Raw genomic sequence first — 17229 nt, 5'->3', positions numbered from 1 at the left:
AAGATATCACAGAAAGAACAGCAGATTGCAAGGACCCGGGTGGGGGAGAGGCAGTTGCAGCTGCACTTGAGGGGAAACAAATAGAAGCATCAATCAATTATTGAACACTGGAAAATGTTTTTTAGCTCACCAATGGCTTCTGAAGGGAGCACACTGTGGACGCTCTTTCACAGGCAGTGGAGCAGAGGGACTCAGTCCTGCAGTGGCAACTGAAGATGCTCTTGGCAGCTCCAAGCTCCATTCCCTCCATCAGGTGGTAGGCAAGGTCTTTGTTCGCTGTGCACGTGGCATAACTTACTAAATTCTGTAATGAGGGAAGCACTGCATCAGCTTGGGAAAGTAGGTGACCTCTTCAGCAAATGTTTTATTTGCTGTACAATTTATTGCTCCCCAAAGGTGTTCAAAGAGATTAAACCTATTGCTGGTCACACCTGTTCCTGCAGCAGGAACTGCTGCTGCTGGGGGACAGTAGCACAGTTTTTGCTGCTTCTGAGTTTGAAAACTTGACATTTCAGCCACTCAGGCTGCTGCTACAGGATACGGCCCCTGTCCTCTGCCAGAAGGAAGGAGGTCAGGTCTGTCACTGGTGCTCACCCTGGGGCACTGCCTGTGCCCCAGCTCCAGCCTGGCTCCCTGTCTGTTCCCATTGTACTGCCCCAGGGCAGAACATAACATTTACCTCTGTTAAACCCGGTGAGGTTCTTGCCATCCCCTTGGTGAAAGGAGCAGCTCTGCTCTACAGTGCAGTAGCTGTTCCGTTAATGCAGATGCTGCCCTTGAGTCTCTGCTGTGTGGTGCTCAGCTTCTTCTGCACCTAAAAAGAAGAGTTGCTTTGAACCTCTGTCTGTAGCTCAGATTTGAGCCTGTAGTTCCACAAAAATAGTGTTTCTATAACTGGAAAACTTTCAAGCTCATAAAGCTACTGCTACCCGTCTTCCTTCAGAATATGATGCTTTTAGAGCCGCTGTCTTAAGGAACCAAATGTAGCAGCCAATATTTTTATCATCTGGAGTAAATATATATATATATATAGCCAGTATATAACATATCCTGACTTTCAAATTTACCCAGCTTTATGTTAAACCAGACCAGTTTTATTAGTCTCTCAGGTATTCATGTATAAAACCACTTTGTTCTGATTTTACGTGAATGAAAGTGAAAACACAATTAACTTCCCTAAACTCCTATCTTAATCTACTTAAACTTAAGCTCTGAGTTGCATGGCCTTGCTCTTCAGTTCAGCTGTATTTTCAGCTTTTCTTCTTTCCATTAAGCATTCAGGTGGAAATCCTGCTCATGCTGGAGGTTTTGCAACTGATTTTAAAAGCTCCTGGGTTTCGCTCTACAGTTGTAGCCTAAAGGTTTTCAGCTGGCTCTGTAATACAAAAGCAGTTATCCCTGTCTGGTCTCTCCTGTGCTAATCATGTTTTTGTAGACAATAATCTTTCTCTAAATCTTCAGTTGAATGTGCTGCTAAAAACTCAGTCACCTCTTCGCCCAAATAAATGCTGACAATGTCACCAAGTAATGTAACGATCTGTTTCAATGACCAGTAACTGATTACTCACATTACTTTTTTGTACCTCAGGATGAGCTTTTATCAAAGACAGTCACATGGTGATTTGATGGGGATTTCGTTGGCTTCCTGCCATGCCTGTGATGCTTCACCGCGCTGCTCCCCACTTGTGCCCCTGCCCTCAGTATTCACCCAGGAACCTCTTTGGTCTTGCTCAGGTCACTGCAGCATCCGTCACCTCAATCACTTCAGCAGTCAGGTCTGGCACATGGATAGAACAAGGAATTGCCTTCAGTGTCTGCAATAAGCAGCCTGGAAGAGAAACACCTTAAACCATCATTGCTGCTGAAGGGTAAAGATTGTGCTAAAATAAGATGCCAGTGTGTGTGTTTCATCTTGGGTCCAGGTCCTTAATGATAAGCTGTTATATCTTATATATATATAAGCTGCTTAAAGCTAATGGATTTCACTGGCAATTAGATAAACAGCTTTTTAACGTAGGAATAATAACAGAAGCCTCACTAGAAGTTGTACGTCACTGTTGACAGTCTGATGGAGATCCTTGAAAAGGCACTTCGCCTGTGCAAGTCCATCTTTAGCCTTGTTTTATTCTGTCTTGGTTTTATTTTAAAAAGTTTTTTTTAAGTAAATTCATAATCTACATGTTTTCTGGTATTTTTAAATGGTGACGGAGATGGGTTCTTTTTAGCCAGACAGGTTTTGATAGCTTTTAACAGTCTCACTGTAGGAAGGACTCCATTCAAACCTGAAAATTGTTTATCTGCTTTTCAGTGTCAAAGCCAAAAGAAATTCAGAAACTAAAAAACAAAAAGTATTTGTTCCATGTTTGTTGCTCAGAAATGTGTGGATTATGAGCACTTCTGCAAGAGTTAGATTACTTTTCAATCTTTACTGCACATTTTGTAAGGTATTCTTGACAGTATATTTCTAGTGCTCTGGACCTGCTGTGGGCTGAATCCAGCCCAGGACTGGCTGTGGGACTTGGGACAGGCAGGAGGGAGCTGCAGAGCTGCCTGTGCCCTGCTGACTGAATGACAGTTGTTGTCCCAGGGTTGTTTGACTTCCAGTGACTTGGTATTTAGGCTTTTATTATGTCCTTTGCAATCTGATGAAAGAGGACCACAGGCCAGCTAAAACCAAAGATGATGTACTGTAATGAAAGCATTTGAACTCAATGTAAGCTCACGGATGTTAGATCATTATGCTTAACTTTTAGATTGTGAACAGCCACATTAAATTGTCCCATCCTTCAGTAACCCCAGTGAGCATATGCTCAGAATGTGCTCAAGTGTAGCAAGGTTGAGATCTCCTCTGGACTCATTTTAACAGGTCCATTGAGATGCTTTGAGGGTGGAGCACCTCTCCTGTGGAGACAGGGCTGAGAGGGCTGGTCTTGTTTAGCCTGGAGAAGAGAAGGCTCCAGGAGACCTTACAGCAGCTTCCAGCACCTAAAGGGGCTGACAAGAAAGCTGGAGAGGGGCTTCTGACAAGGGCAGGTGGTGACAGGAGAAGAGGGAATGGCTTTAAACTGACAGAGGGGAGACTTGCATTAGACATTAGGAAGAAGTTCTTCACTGCAAGGGTGGTGAGGCATTGTCTCATGGGTGGCTGCTCCATCCCTGGCAGTGTTCAAGGCCAGGTTGGACGGGGCTTTGAGCAACCTGGTCTAGCGGAAAGTGTCCGTGCCTGTGGCAGGGGGTCTGGAATTGTGTTGTATTTAAGGTCCCTTCCAACCCAAACTGTTTGTGATTCTATGATATGATGTGTCACAACACATTCCCAAATTCAGGGTAAGTTATTCAAAGTAAGTTGTCTCTTTTCTTGAAAGTCAGTGTGTCCCCCACAGCAATGATGCTAACATGTCCCGCACACACTCAGCATCTCTATGCCACTGGTTATAAGGCAGCAGCCTGACAGCCATGGGGTGGTTTACTTGCTGAAGGCTGCTGTGCTCAGGGCATCTTTGTCACAGCCAGGGTAATTCTGCAGCTGTTTCTGTCCATCCACCATCATTATGTTGCTTTATAAAAAGACCCATGAAGTCACCAGTAGTTTAGCCTCCCAGGGAATCATTTTCAAAGAAATGAGCTGGAAGTCTGCTCATTGAAATGAAAGCTATTTAACAAATAAAGCTTTCCTCCCCCTTGCTCCCTTACTTTCAAGAAAAAAATGCATCAAGAAGCTTGAGTCATTTTTGACAGATAAGTGAGACAATGTGGAAAGATGTATGCAAGAGGCTAAGTAAGACTGTACTTCATGTGCTTGGGGAGGGTCTGGGGGAATTGGGGGGCAGCTACAGCCCTTTTATCATGGGGCTGAGTGGCAGGACCATGGCTTACCTCAACATAAAACTGGAGTTAAGGGCTTGTTTTGATCCTGATAGCATGACACCCAGAGCTGAAAATGCTGCATAATGTAAGGGTGAAGAAAATGAATAATTTCCAGGGGGCTGAATTTCAGTTTTATATTTTTTTCTTTCCTGGTGGTTTCTTTTTCTCCCATCCTTACTGCGAGTTATTCAGGTAAGATCCCCATTTATGTCACTGGGTGAGAGTCAGTGGGAGGACTTCAGTTTGCAGAAGTTTGTTGTGATTTCCTGCAGATTACACCATTGAGGATATAGCTCTTGGGATAGAGTGGCATAATGCCAAATGAATTAAAGGATATTATTTGTGATGGTGTCGCTCCTTATAACAACTGTCACTTTATTGAGTTTAGTAATGAAGTAGTTATCTTACTGCCTAGTGCTGCTGCAGAGCCAAGCAATAGGAGCAACAGCAGATTCTTTAGGGCTGGTTAGTGCTGTTAATAATAGTCCAGAGAAGAATTTCTCAGAGGCTGTTGTGTTAATGACCTTTGTGTTGTGTTAATGACCTTTCATGGAGCATTCTGCCACTGGGAACTGCTTCTGCAAAGTATTACTGGCCGCAACTAGTGAGTAGTCTTAATATTTTATAGACTACTGCAGATTGTATTTCAGGATATGAGAGATCATTTCAGCAATGTAAGTTAGGAATGTGAAGCATGTTTTAATTTTCCCCCCTCATTTTACAGTTGGAGGTGTTAGTAACCTTTCGTATAAATATGTTTCATTTAAATGAGCAGAGTAAAAGAAATTTAAAAAAATGGCTCTCGGATACAGGTTAGTTTGCTAAAGTCTGTAACACTGAAATTTAGACGTGTCTGCTTTACTCCATTACTTAGTCAGCATTCTTCAGGTCAAGAAGGCTACAGCTATGTGAATTGTATATCGATGGGAAGATTAAGTCATTATGGTATTTCTCAAGTATACTCATTGAGCTTTGATCTAAATCTTGACCTTCTTTTATTCTTTAATAGTTTGTTCCCTTCTTGGAACAAAATATGTCCTAGGTGGGAAAAAGCCTGGGGGCATAAGTAGTAAATATTGGATGTATTCTCTCTGTTCTCACATAGGGCATTAACATCTTTCAGTAATATTGGTGCAATTGTTGTTGAACTGGAAAAAAAAACAGAGGTGATTTCAGTATTAAGGGACTGATCACAGGTTTTGCAGAAGGCAAAGAATGTGTTCAGCCCTGTTGCTTCTTCCCAAGTGATTTGTGACAGAGAATGCTTTTAAGTTATAGCTGTGTTTATCCACCCATTTATTGGTTGCTGCTGGGGCGATGTGGAAAGTTGGCGATGCTGTTCCAAGCCACATGAAACTTTCCTGCTGCCAAGCTTTGTAAGAAATAATAGACCTACTTATGAAATGATCTGAATGTGGACTGGGATATAAATGAACCTGGACTGGCTTATGTTTTCTTAATAAATTGTTTTAGCTCAGTTCCGTTAGAAACCATGACACCTGTGCCTCTAAATTCACTGTAAGGCTCTGCTGAGTTCAGTGAGAAGTTGGGAGAAGAATTCATGTACACTGAAACTGATAAGTAGATTTGGAAAGTCAATGGGAAATTAAATTGGCATGCTGTAACAAAACTGGACTATGTCATAACAGCCAGCAGCATTTTGACTTCTGCAGCTGGACAATTCTTTTGTCCCACTGAGAAGCAATTATATTTCTTCCTTCATCATAAGTGCAACAATAACCCAGCTTAGGGATTGAAAGGAAAAAGAACCTTCAATGCTAACAAGCAGTAGACACTGAAGAGATGTAATGGAATGTAGTCCTCATGCCACGATTTTTCCCTCAAGTGCTTTAAAGGGGAGAGACATTACTTGCTGATCATGTACCTACGTGACTCTGGAGGATCTCTATCCCTGCAGAGTAGACCTGTCTGCCACTGCACTCTTTACCCTCTGCAACTGTTCACTGTGTGTCTGTGGTTCTTAATTATAGATCAGTCTGCTTCTAAGATAACATCTGCAGCTCCTCTTGTAGTTGCTGTAAGCTAATGATTTGCAATGATAGTAAAAATAATAAAAAAGGTTTGTCAAAAGATAACAGATCTGTGTTATCTTTATTACATAGTACTAAGGCAGAGGCCTGCCCAAAGGGACAAGTGTTAGAGATAGGATGAGAACTGAAATTCTGGCTGCCAGTCATGGCTTTTTGCTAGCATTTACAGCTGATATTTGTACATTTGTTCTAAAAATACAGAAGTTTATCTTATAAATAGAAGAAAGAAGAAAATATTTGAAAAGAACCTTTCTTTCCTTTCTTAGGTTATACTAAGTTAAATTAATATTCAGAAATCTGATCAATAAAATCAGAGTTGTTTTTATATTCCTGAGGAACTATTCCTTTGGTGTATCTTCTTTCTGCTCAGTACCTATTTGAAAAACCTTGTTGCTGTCTTGGGAACATTAGTAGGACAGATAAATTAGGCTGTTTGACATCATCTTGTTGATAAATGTTTTCTTTAAAGACTCCTAAAGGACCTAAGTAAAGAACAGTGGAGGCTGTGGCAGATACTGTTATGTCAAGAGATCTACCCTTCATGCCAACGACCAGAGTCAGTTGGGAAAAAGAAAACCCAAAACAAGGTTGTTGCTGACTTTTAATTACATGTAAACATCTTGTGGCAATGTATGGTATCTTTTACGCTGTGATTTTGTCTCTTCAGTGTTGTATTTATTTTTTTAATCTTATACGAATTTTGAAGTTTCTACAACTAGTTGGACAGTTAGGTTGAGATGCATTTGTTCATCTAATTTCTCTTTGCTTCATGATACCTCGTAAAGAAAAATAATTAAGAAATATTTGGTGGCATCTTCATGTTCTTTTCAGTTTGGATTTGTGTGGGTTTTTTTTTTTTTTCCTGCTTTGAATCCTCTTTTGATTCAATGTTTTAAATATCCTGGTTGGACACTGACAAAGGTGACTGTGGGAGATTTCCATGAACGGGCAAAGAAAGCAAACGTTCTGTGTGAGAACAAAAGCTGGTATATGATTTTGAGGAGATATATTTGCATGAAGCAAATACAATTTCAATGTATATATGTTTCCTTGTGAGTTCAAATAATATGCTACCTGAAGACGTACGGGCTGGTGATTTTGAATGCTGCTTGAATGTGTGTTACCTAAACGTAAGATGATGAGGGAAGAGAAGCACCTTGGTGGTTTGTTTTTTTTTCTAATGCTGTTCTATGCTAAAAACTTCAGTCTTATATCCAAAGAACATCAAGCACTGGGTTAACGTTTATTTAGATTTCGTTTTGCAGCTTGGACATGTCAGAGAAAGCAGTGATTGCAATCTCACAAAGAGAGTGAGGAGGAATAGTAAACAGAACCTTGTCATGTAGACAGATCTAACTAAACAATTTGGTCAGTGAGATGACAGTTCCTTCTCTGTCCAAAAACGTCAGGAAGCATGAAATGAATTTCACACCAATATTCCTTTCTTTCCTCCTCTTCCAGCAAAGTCTTTTTGACTCATGGCAGTATACTAAATGGTTGGTTTACGTACCATACAGCTATGGGCTTGTGCTGCTACTCACTCTGTATTAATCTGTCAGTATCAAAAAATAAACATGAAAACAAGACACTGTAGATGACTTACTCATGGAATTTTGATTGCATTGCCTCTAAGTATATTATTTGTTCTGATCTAATATTTTCTATTAATACTTTAAGAAGGAGGATAAGCGGCAGTAGAAGATGAAGTTCATCTTATTAGAACATGTGTCCTTTCCTAAAAAAACCCTCACATTTGTATGGTACTTCTATTCAAAAAAGTAACATCTGCAAATATTTGTCTCAGTGGTGTAAAAAAATGACCTTATTACTTTTACAAAGACACAGGCATTGATTCCAACACTTCCGATTCCAGAGAACAGGATCAATGGAAGGTGCTTTTTTCAGTTTGCAGTTTGCATTTATTTATTTATTTATTTATTTTAGATTTGCAGTGAGTTGATTATTCAGCTGTTAATGAACTAGGGAACCATTCATCAGTAGATACTGACTTGCCTGCTATGTTCAGGAATCATCAGAAAACAGTGAGTCTGTGATACGGTCATACTCAGGTTCTTAAATGCAGCTTTGGGTCATTGTGACATGGACACAGTGGTTCAGGCTCGGTGGATCGTTGGAGCTGTAGATGCCTTTATAGCCTCTGCACAGTGACTAACAGTTCACTGTCTACCATGCATGGACTGTGGGAGTTACTCCTCAGTGTAACTTGACAGTTCTGAGGATTAGCCATAACTTAAATAGTTAAATTCCCTGTCAGATGGACATTTTCATTCCTAAGCCAAGACGAAATCAGTGACAATGCATGTGCTCCTAGCTTGTCTTAATGCAGAAGAAAAAAGCTTGGCTCAATGTACTGTCATATTGTAGACATCGGTCCTGGGGAAATATACATATATGTATATATAATTCTAAGGCAGTCAGTTGCATTTGTCAAACCAAACCCTTCATGTTTTTTGTCTAAAAATATTTCCCCACTTGCCACAATACTTCTATACACCAGCACAAAATTTTCCTCCCCCCACTGCAGAGGTCCTGTGCAGCGGCTCCTCACAGTTTAGCCATCCTGTAGGTAAGCTGTTCCAATAGGTCAGCCTGGCTGACTCTTGCTGTGGATGCTCACTCTGCCCCAGATGAAGTCCTTCTAGAACAGCCTCTGTTCTCATAGTCACCTCTGTTAACAACACATCTAAATCTTACTCATCTTGGAGGCCTTGATCAGATTTTGGTCAGGCTTCCACTCATGCTTCACACACCTCATGGCTTTATGTGCTAATAAGTCTTCTTAGTTTCAAAACAATAACACAAGAGAGACATTTGCATGTGTCTGCAGTATAGACTACACCTGAATTTTTTAAAACAGAGAAATGCATTGTTATGTACTCCACAGTTCATATCATCATCTGTCAATTTTACACCTGCAGTTTATGAAGAGAAAGCTTAGTTGGACTATTAAAAATGCACAAGTTCAACTTGTGTAAGCTCTTCCTTGAATAGAGCTGAAGTTCTTGTGATGTGGCTTTTGTGTACTTCTAAGATGATATGCCACTCTTACCACATGATTATTAGTAGCAAGAAAAATAAGGCAAATACTGAGAAATCAAGACCTTTAGGCCTAGGAAAGCATGCAGTTTCCTTTGCTTGCACACTCAAACCCAAGTCTTAGTTACTAGGCTGTATGACAGTTGCAGAATTTGCAGAGGTGTATGGCAGGTGCAGATATTTCTTTGCTCAAATTCTCACCTATGTGCAAAATCTTCCCTGTGAGGGTGATGAGGCCCTGGCACAGGTTGCCCAGAGAAGCTGTAGCTGCCCCATCCCTGGCAGTGTTCAAGGCCAGGTTGGATGGGGCTTTGAGCAACCTGGTCTCGTGGAAGGTGTCCCTGCCTGTGGAAGGGGAGTTGGAGCTGGATGAGATTTAAGGTCCCTTCCAACCCAAACCATTCTAAGATTCTATGATTCAATCATCGTTGCCAACTTAAATGCCATACAGATTCAGTACTGAGCTCCTTACCTCAGATGCTTTTAACACTTGCAAACCCACTGAGACTCCCTAAACTGAGAGAATGTCCCCTTAGCTATTTCAGTCCTGCTACTGATTGGTACCTTTGCACCTGACTTCATCATCAAGTCCACTTGGGATCTATAAGCCAGGTATAGTCAAGCCTGTACAGGGTCTGAATATGATAAATGTTGGGGTTTTTTTTTAAATACAAGGTAATGGTCTGCTACAGTGTTCATGCAGGCATTAAATTGTGCTGGCATTGGTAGCACACATACTTGTCCCTCGATGTGATTACCACAGTTTGTGATAGGTCATGGTTCATTCTCTACCTGCTTAAGAAGACACAATAAATACTGGATAACAACAAGCTCTTGCAAGAACAGCACAGTGAGGGGAAACCCTTACCTAACTCCCCTTTTCACTCTCTTTTTCATTATTAGTGGAGTTTTCATGACTCGCATTTTCTACACCTGTGTCCCCTGTCATTTGGATACCTGGAGTGCAAATACAAATTATAGCTTGTGGGCCTCCTGACAGAGGCTGGTAACAGCTTATCTAACAAGAAATACTCTATTTTTAGGGCTCTGAAGCTTATGTTGTGCTCTTCAGTTAAAACTTTCCTCCCAGACTAAACAGCTTTCATGTTTAAGGCTTCTTGGTTGTTACCGCTTTTTTCTGTCTTGCAGGTTGTATATATACATTATACATTTCACACCTTATAGTCTCCAGTGCATTTTTAGATTTTTGATGGAGACTGCACTCTAAAGAGAAGTTTTGGGCACACAATTAACTTTGGTGAGAGCCTCGTAAATGCTCAAAAAACCCCAAGATTGTTTTCTAATTTTTTTTTTTCCTGTGCAAAATCTGGTAGGCAGAAAGGGAATGGCAAAAAGAATGAGAAGTAACTTACTAACGGGAGTTAAAAAATGACACAATGACATAAATATGTATGAAAATATGTCCTTTTTCAATGATACAATGCTTGTTAAGTGCGGGTGATCTGTGATTACCTCAGGAGGTTAAATATAGTACCCATAGTGTCAGTAAGTTTATTCACTCAAAGGGCAAGACACAGAGAAGCCTGTGTAATTTTCAGTCAAACAGAGGCAAGGATGGATAAAAGTCTCTTGAGTCTTGAAGCTGTCTTCAAGAGGTAACTGCAGGCTTGCAGTTCAGTGATACGTACTAGCTGGGTTTCATGATGTGGGATGTGGCCTTGGCTTATTAAAATTCTTCTAAATTCTACCCTGGGATCTAGAGAGGGATGCACTATAAAAGAAATATAAGGGAAATAATGACCAAGCCAATACACAAATGTCACTAACTAGCAGGGAGGTTGGGGAAAACCAGAATTTCTCTCTTTTGAGTTACAGAGACAAGTGGGTTACAGAGTGGCTGCCCGATGGTCCTTGCATACTGCTCATCTACTGATCAGGCTCAAGGATTAGCTTACATATTTTTCATAGCTGAAAGACTGCTTCCCAAAACAAGCCAAAGGCAGTTCTAGAAAAAAAAACAAAACAAAACCACAGGAGATTTTGTACGTGAATGCTGTGTGGGTTGGGAGAATGAGTATTTGTAGGCTGTTATTTTGTAGTTCTAGTATTACATACCTTCTAAACAAATTTAGAGAAGGTCATGTGTTATTTCCTTCCTTTCCCCCTGGCCCAAGTGGTTACTCTTTGGTAAGGAGGACTGAGCAAACTTAGTATTTTAAAAAGTTAAGTACAAGAAAATATTTTCTCCTTTAGAATTTTTGGCCATTTGGATGCAAAACAACATCTTCCTCTACCTCAGTCACCTCGCAGCATTCTGTCTTTTTAGTTCAAAACCGGTGAGTGCATGCATATTTATGTATTGTGGATAAAACAGTCTGGGGTGGTGTGCTAACCTGTACCAGAACCGCCAGGCTGTCACCTGCAGCAGAATTTTCCTAATGGCTTTAAAACATTTGTCTCCCAGAAAATCAAATTGGTATTCCTGGAGTATTCCATCAGAGTGGCTTGAAATCTGAGTCACAGACACAAATTTTCATAATAAAGCAATTTAAAAAGATATTAAGGGAATATTAACCATGAGTACTCCATTCCTCATGCATGTTCTACTTCAGCATGCAATACTTGCTGATATTTTTATATGAATATATAACATTGATATCTTAATTGTCCAGATAAAGTGAATGAAATGAAATGAAACAATGAGCATAGTAGTTTATTTCCACAGTGAAGACCAATGTATGTCTATACATACGTAAAGATTGGTATACATGTGTTTAGGTATTATATATAAATATACAAATAACATATACAGACAGCTGTGGTAAGGGTCCATTTGTTGGTATGTGTTGCATGTAGATAAAAGCACTTAAGCAAGTGAACACTGAAGTTTCACCAACAAAAGTCAATTGTGGACTTGAGTAGAAATCACAGAATATATAGTGGGTTGTTTTGGTTTTGGTTTTTTTGTTTTGTTTGGTTTGGTTTTTTTTCAGTTTTAAACAAAACTGAAGCTAGCAGTGGTAGTTTTGTGAGAGTTGTTCCCAGAGATTTGGAGCTGAAAGAGAAAAGCAGCATACGTAAGAATTGAAAGATTTGCTAGCAGCTGTGACCTAAGAGCACTCTCCTACCCTCTTCATGTTTTGATGTCAGGGCATAAGTCTTATGTTTGTCCAACCTTTCATTTAGGCAATAATACCTTTGGTTCTTAAACCCCTTCTGTAATTTTGATGGTTTATTCCATGCTTCATTTCCAGCCCTGAACTGCAGCCCTGTCTGCTGCTGAAGATCTGCCATGTTTCACACCAAAGACAGCTGCATTTCAATAGCAGAAAAAGTGGTACTTGCATTTTGCATGTAATTTTGGCCTTCTTCAGTATGTTTCTAAATAAGATGTATCAAATGGCACTATAAAAGAATCTGAAGGGGATGCTCTAGTAACCTAGAAGTTGCAGAGTGTATCACTAAGGGAGAGATTATTTTCAGGAACTTGCAAGAAAAACTTGTAGAGAAAATTGCATCCTGCTTGAAAATGCTTGCTGGTTTTGTCAGCGTAACCATCAGGACAGAGGAATACAAGCTTCTGTTGATACAGTAATTTAAATCAGGTAGTTGGAATGAGGCATAATAACATTCAATATTGTAGCACTAACTATAGGGGTATGCCATTTATAGGAAGGGCAATGTAAAGTACAACTGTTAAGTCTGAAAAAGAGGCCATGAACTATGAATCAAGGGGGATGGTGAGTCACTGTCCATGGCACTAACTTTGGCATCAACTGAAATTTGAGCTGGAAATGATAATAATGAATTACATTTTTAGTAAAAAAAAAAATTTGGCCATTCACTACATAAAGGTTTGTCATCACTTATGTAGATGTCACACTATGCATCTAATCACCTGAAAGCAGTACGTGGAGAAAAAATTACGTTGTTATTTCTGGAGTGCACACACATGAGATCTGGATCACAAAGCAGAAGGTCAAGCTGGCATTGCTCTTGTAAGACTCCATTAACATGCTGTATTCACTTCTGAACATCTTCAGAAGAAGATGTTAAGAAACTGAATGACTTTTAAATAAACAGAAATAAGATTAAAAGGGAAGGATTGCCTAGTGAAGCAAAATGCTAAGTAACTGCAAGCATATAGCTTGCCTAAAAGAAAAAGGGAAGGGTCTACAGCTCTGTGTCTGTGCAAAGTATAAAATTCTTGGCAGTAGTGAATGAGATATGATATTTCATCTGGATATAAATATTAACTTGTAGAAAGCATTTAGGAACAAGAAGATGTCTCTCAAGGACTCCTCACAATTGTTTACTGAATTACATGATATAGTGCATGAAAACAGATCATTGTTGATACTGGCTTTTAAATGGACCTTCTTGAAGAACTAAAGCCAATCCTATAACGTGAGACATAGATGGCCTAAGAAGTCACTTCTGTTAGCATCACTGTGATTCTTCTCCATCCATCATATAATTCTTGACCTTCTGAAATACTTTGTGCATTGGAGTTCCTCCCTTGTTACTTATTCTGTTTATCATGTATTCTTAGTCTTTCTTCACCAGGCATATTGAATGTTAATTGGGTTCCTTGAAAGTTTTTTCTTTGCAAGTAGTCAGTTTTTACATGTTCCTGCGTCCATGTGTTCGGCAATGTAACATTTCATAAGAAGTAATAAAACTATTGACGTACGATTTCAACTTCACTTCCAGTTAAGTTGATAAAGCACTTCAGGTATACTTAAGGAATGGAATTAAGGACAGACTGAGACTAAAAATTTCATCTGAAGTCTAGACTCCTCTCTTCTTTCTCTGAAGTTCAGAGATTCTTGAATTCAGGTAATTTTGGTTCAGGTGCAATATATGAATGAAATTATCTCTATTAATTCAAATTAATTATTATTATCAATGCTGAAAGAAGAAAATGTGCATGGTTTTCCATTAGAGTGCTCCCTTGGATCTGCGTAGGGATCCATTTCAGTGGAGACGTGGTGAAGTGCAAGCAAGCCCTGGTGTGTTTTGGGCTTCCTTGGGAGCACAGAAGTGCTCAGCTCCTTTTTCCTTCATGTCGCTGAGAACAGGTGGCCTCCTCTGGGGTCACCAAGTATATTTAGGGCTGAAACTTGAGCAGACTGGAGCCAGATTGGCTGCGCTATTCACATACGTAATTAGGAGCTGATGCTCTATCAGGCTTGCTCTTGCTCAGTGCTGCTCAGGAGGGAGGACTGGAGAGGCTTTGCTCCTAAGGATATTTACTAGATGTTGCTGGTAAGAACATTTTAATCACATTTCACTTGTTTTCCTTAGAATAGGATCTTGAGCTGTTTAACAATTCTGTAGGTTTTTTGGGTGTAGTCATCGTGCCATGCCCATGGAAGTCGGATTTTCTGTCTGGATGACTAGTAGCAAATTGCAGTAAGAGGAAAGGACCCAGAACTGTGTTTTGGAAGTGTAACTGAAGGTTACAGTAGTGACTGTATAGATTGTATCCTTATATACAATTCTGATTCTTGGGTTTATTCATAAACTTTGGTCTACTTGTTCATACAACATGCCACTTACTGAGTTACTCTTCATGTATTTTAATAGTTAAGAGTCTGGTTTAACAATTTTTTATTTTTTTTTTTGTAATTTTTCTCAACACATTGAGGCCTTGGGTGTCATGGTTTAGTGTGAGGTGTCCCTGCCCATGGCAGGGGGGTTGGAACCAGATGATCTTAAGGTCCTTTCCAATCCTAACTGTTCTATGATTCTATGATTCTATGAAACTAAAAAGGGACAGCATTTTATGTTCCTATATTTAACCTGATTACTAGACTTCACTTGCCCGAGAAGGAATTGCAGTTTAGCCAGCTAAACAAAACCACCCTGTCATTTGGTAGTATTAGCTTACACGGCAAATATCTTTGGACTCAGGAACAGCTGTTCCAAAGCCTCATCCCCTAGCAGCATTAGAAACAGAGCTGTACTCTCTGGTGGAAAATTGTAGCTTTGCCTCACAGCAAAATTGCTGTGTTAATTAATTTGACAGTCATCTGTACTTTGTAGTTAAGCCAACTGTATGGATTTTCATATTTCCCAGGTCTGAAGAATCAGAGAGAAAAAAGTCACAAGAGTTAAACAAAAAAACAACCCAGACCATCTATACAGGCTAATGCTGGGAAGGCAAAAATTGTCTCATTAGCCTAACACCCCTTAAAATATTTACAAACTTTTTCCATATTATGCTTTTACTTATGAATTAATATAGTAGAATATATAGATAAAGCTCCCATTCAAACAGGAGCTTGAATAATGTCATGAAATAGTATAAAATAGTCACAGGAAAATTCTTCACATAATCTTATTGAAACAAACCCAAACCAGACTTCAAGAATTCTCTTCCTCTGTTCTTTAATTTCTTTTATATATTCAGTGAATTCCAGTATTGGTGTTACAACTATTAGAATAAAGTATTTGTCCAAAATTGTAATATATATCAGTATATTTGCAATCTAATTCAATGCTTTCCCACAACAGTCAAAGTAATGCCAGATCTCAACTTTATCTCTGTTGTTCAAGTTCTTTCACTAAGTAATATTATAATAATCTGACTAGTTACTAACCATGACCTCAGGCACTTTATGAACTTTACTAGTTCATCATATTTTCAGTCTTGGGCTAATGCTGTTTTCACACTTTCATTTGCTGCATGACCAGTGAGTGGAGGAGAGACAGAAGAATACCCTCAAAATGGAGGAAGAAGAATATGAGGAAGTTGTGGAGGTAAGAAAATCTGAAAGTAGAAATATTTGTTTTCTGCCTTGTGAATGAATATATAAATCCCTTTAATGACACACTGCTCTGAGCATAGATGGTTGCTTGCTGTTTGCTCTCTGAAGATTAGGGTATGATTAGCTATCTATTAAATGGTTTAATGAGTAAACAACAACAGCAACAACAAAGTTGCTCTCAGTGGAGCAAAGTCTCCCTGGTTCCTGTCATAGCTGTTCTGTTTAAATAAGGATTGTGACCAACCCACACCTACATTGCGAGCTTTTGTAATTACTCTTCTATGTAATTATAGATTCAGTGGGCCATCTCTTTTCCCCTCTGGCTTGCCCTCTGTCATCCAATCCATGCTATAGAAGATGACTTTGGAAGCCACTTTCTAGCCTCACCTCTGTGCCCACTGAAATGCAGAAATGCAGCAGTTTTATGCCACCATTAACCAATTTAACCTTGGAAGCTGCAGAGATGGAGCTAGATTTAAACCTGTAGATGTCTGTGGAGTTGCATCAGGGACTAACTTGCCAATAGGGCATTTAAACTAACAGTTTCTTGTCTAATTATTTAGTCTCAGCAATTTGATTAAAAAATCCCCAGAATAATGACTTTGCTATTGAAACAGTATATGAGATTAATAAACAGTGTGGTCTTACCTGTTGGATTATTACTACTCTGAAATGAAATTATGTGTTATGAAATACATAAATGATTGTAACAAACTGCTCAGTGTTTGAGGAAAAGAAGCAGAGAGTACAAATGTAGGTATCCCACAACTAATTATCTCCACACAGTATATAATGGACTGTTAATTTCAGGCAATGTGACAGCATTGAGTCCTGACTGCAGATTTTATACATTTCACATACTGAATGGAGTCAAGTCAAATGGTTTACCAGTTAAATTAATGTGTTTTGGAAAATAAGTATTACTGTTCATAAAGTCCATTTTAAAGACATTGTATCACCAAACTACAAAGACACCAGTCCTTCATTAAGTTTCCTGTTACCACGTTACTTCTAACTGCCTTTATGCCTCCTGAGCACAATGTGCTTTTTGTAACAAAATGTATATTTATTTGCTATCCGTGTTTATTTGTTGCTGCTGGAATTATGGTATGTTGGGCTTTTTGTCTACACAGCTCTGTTTGATTCTTTGGTTTTACTTTTCAATCACCACCTTCCTGTAACCACATCCCTAGGGCAGGCAGAGATAGTACTGCTTCAGTAGCTTCCCTTGAGATAGTCACAGCGAAAAGTTACAGAAAACAGAACGATAGCATCTGGTACAATTTTAAGGCAGCTTCAGCCTTCCCAGAGTTTTCTTAGCTAGAATTACACTTCTGTATGAACTGCCTATTTTAAACTAGTAGGAGTACTATCAGAAATTCATCTTCCAAAAGAGTAGAAAACTGTTGCTGAATAATGAGTGGCTGAGAAAATGTTGAGGATTTTAAGACACTGCTTTCTCTCTCTCCGGAGTTATTAGGCTGCACTGAACATCGTAGATATTTGTGGTGTGCAAAACC

General features: G+C 39.3%; 1 protein-coding gene across 1 annotated transcript in view; it reads left to right on the top strand.

The window, feature by feature from the left end:
- Positions 1 to 15668: 15668 nt before the first annotated feature.
- The window catches only part of NEB (nebulin), a gene marked incomplete at both ends in the record, with an annotated part of 125402 nt that continues 123841 nt past the window's right edge, over positions 15669 to 17229 (top strand). The window contains one exon of the mRNA XM_080621910.1: positions 15669 to 15701. Within this exon, the coding sequence (XP_080478036.1) occupies positions 15669 to 15701 (33 nt within the window). The remainder of the gene's footprint in view (positions 15702 to 17229) is intronic.

Source organism: Psittacula echo, assembly GCF_963264785.1.
Source record: "Psittacula echo genome assembly, chromosome: 6".
Classification (NCBI taxonomy): Eukaryota; Metazoa; Chordata; class Aves; order Psittaciformes; family Psittacidae; genus Psittacula; species Psittacula echo.
Note: the sequence above shows the minus strand (reverse complement) of the source record. Positions and strands in the feature narration are given on the sequence as shown.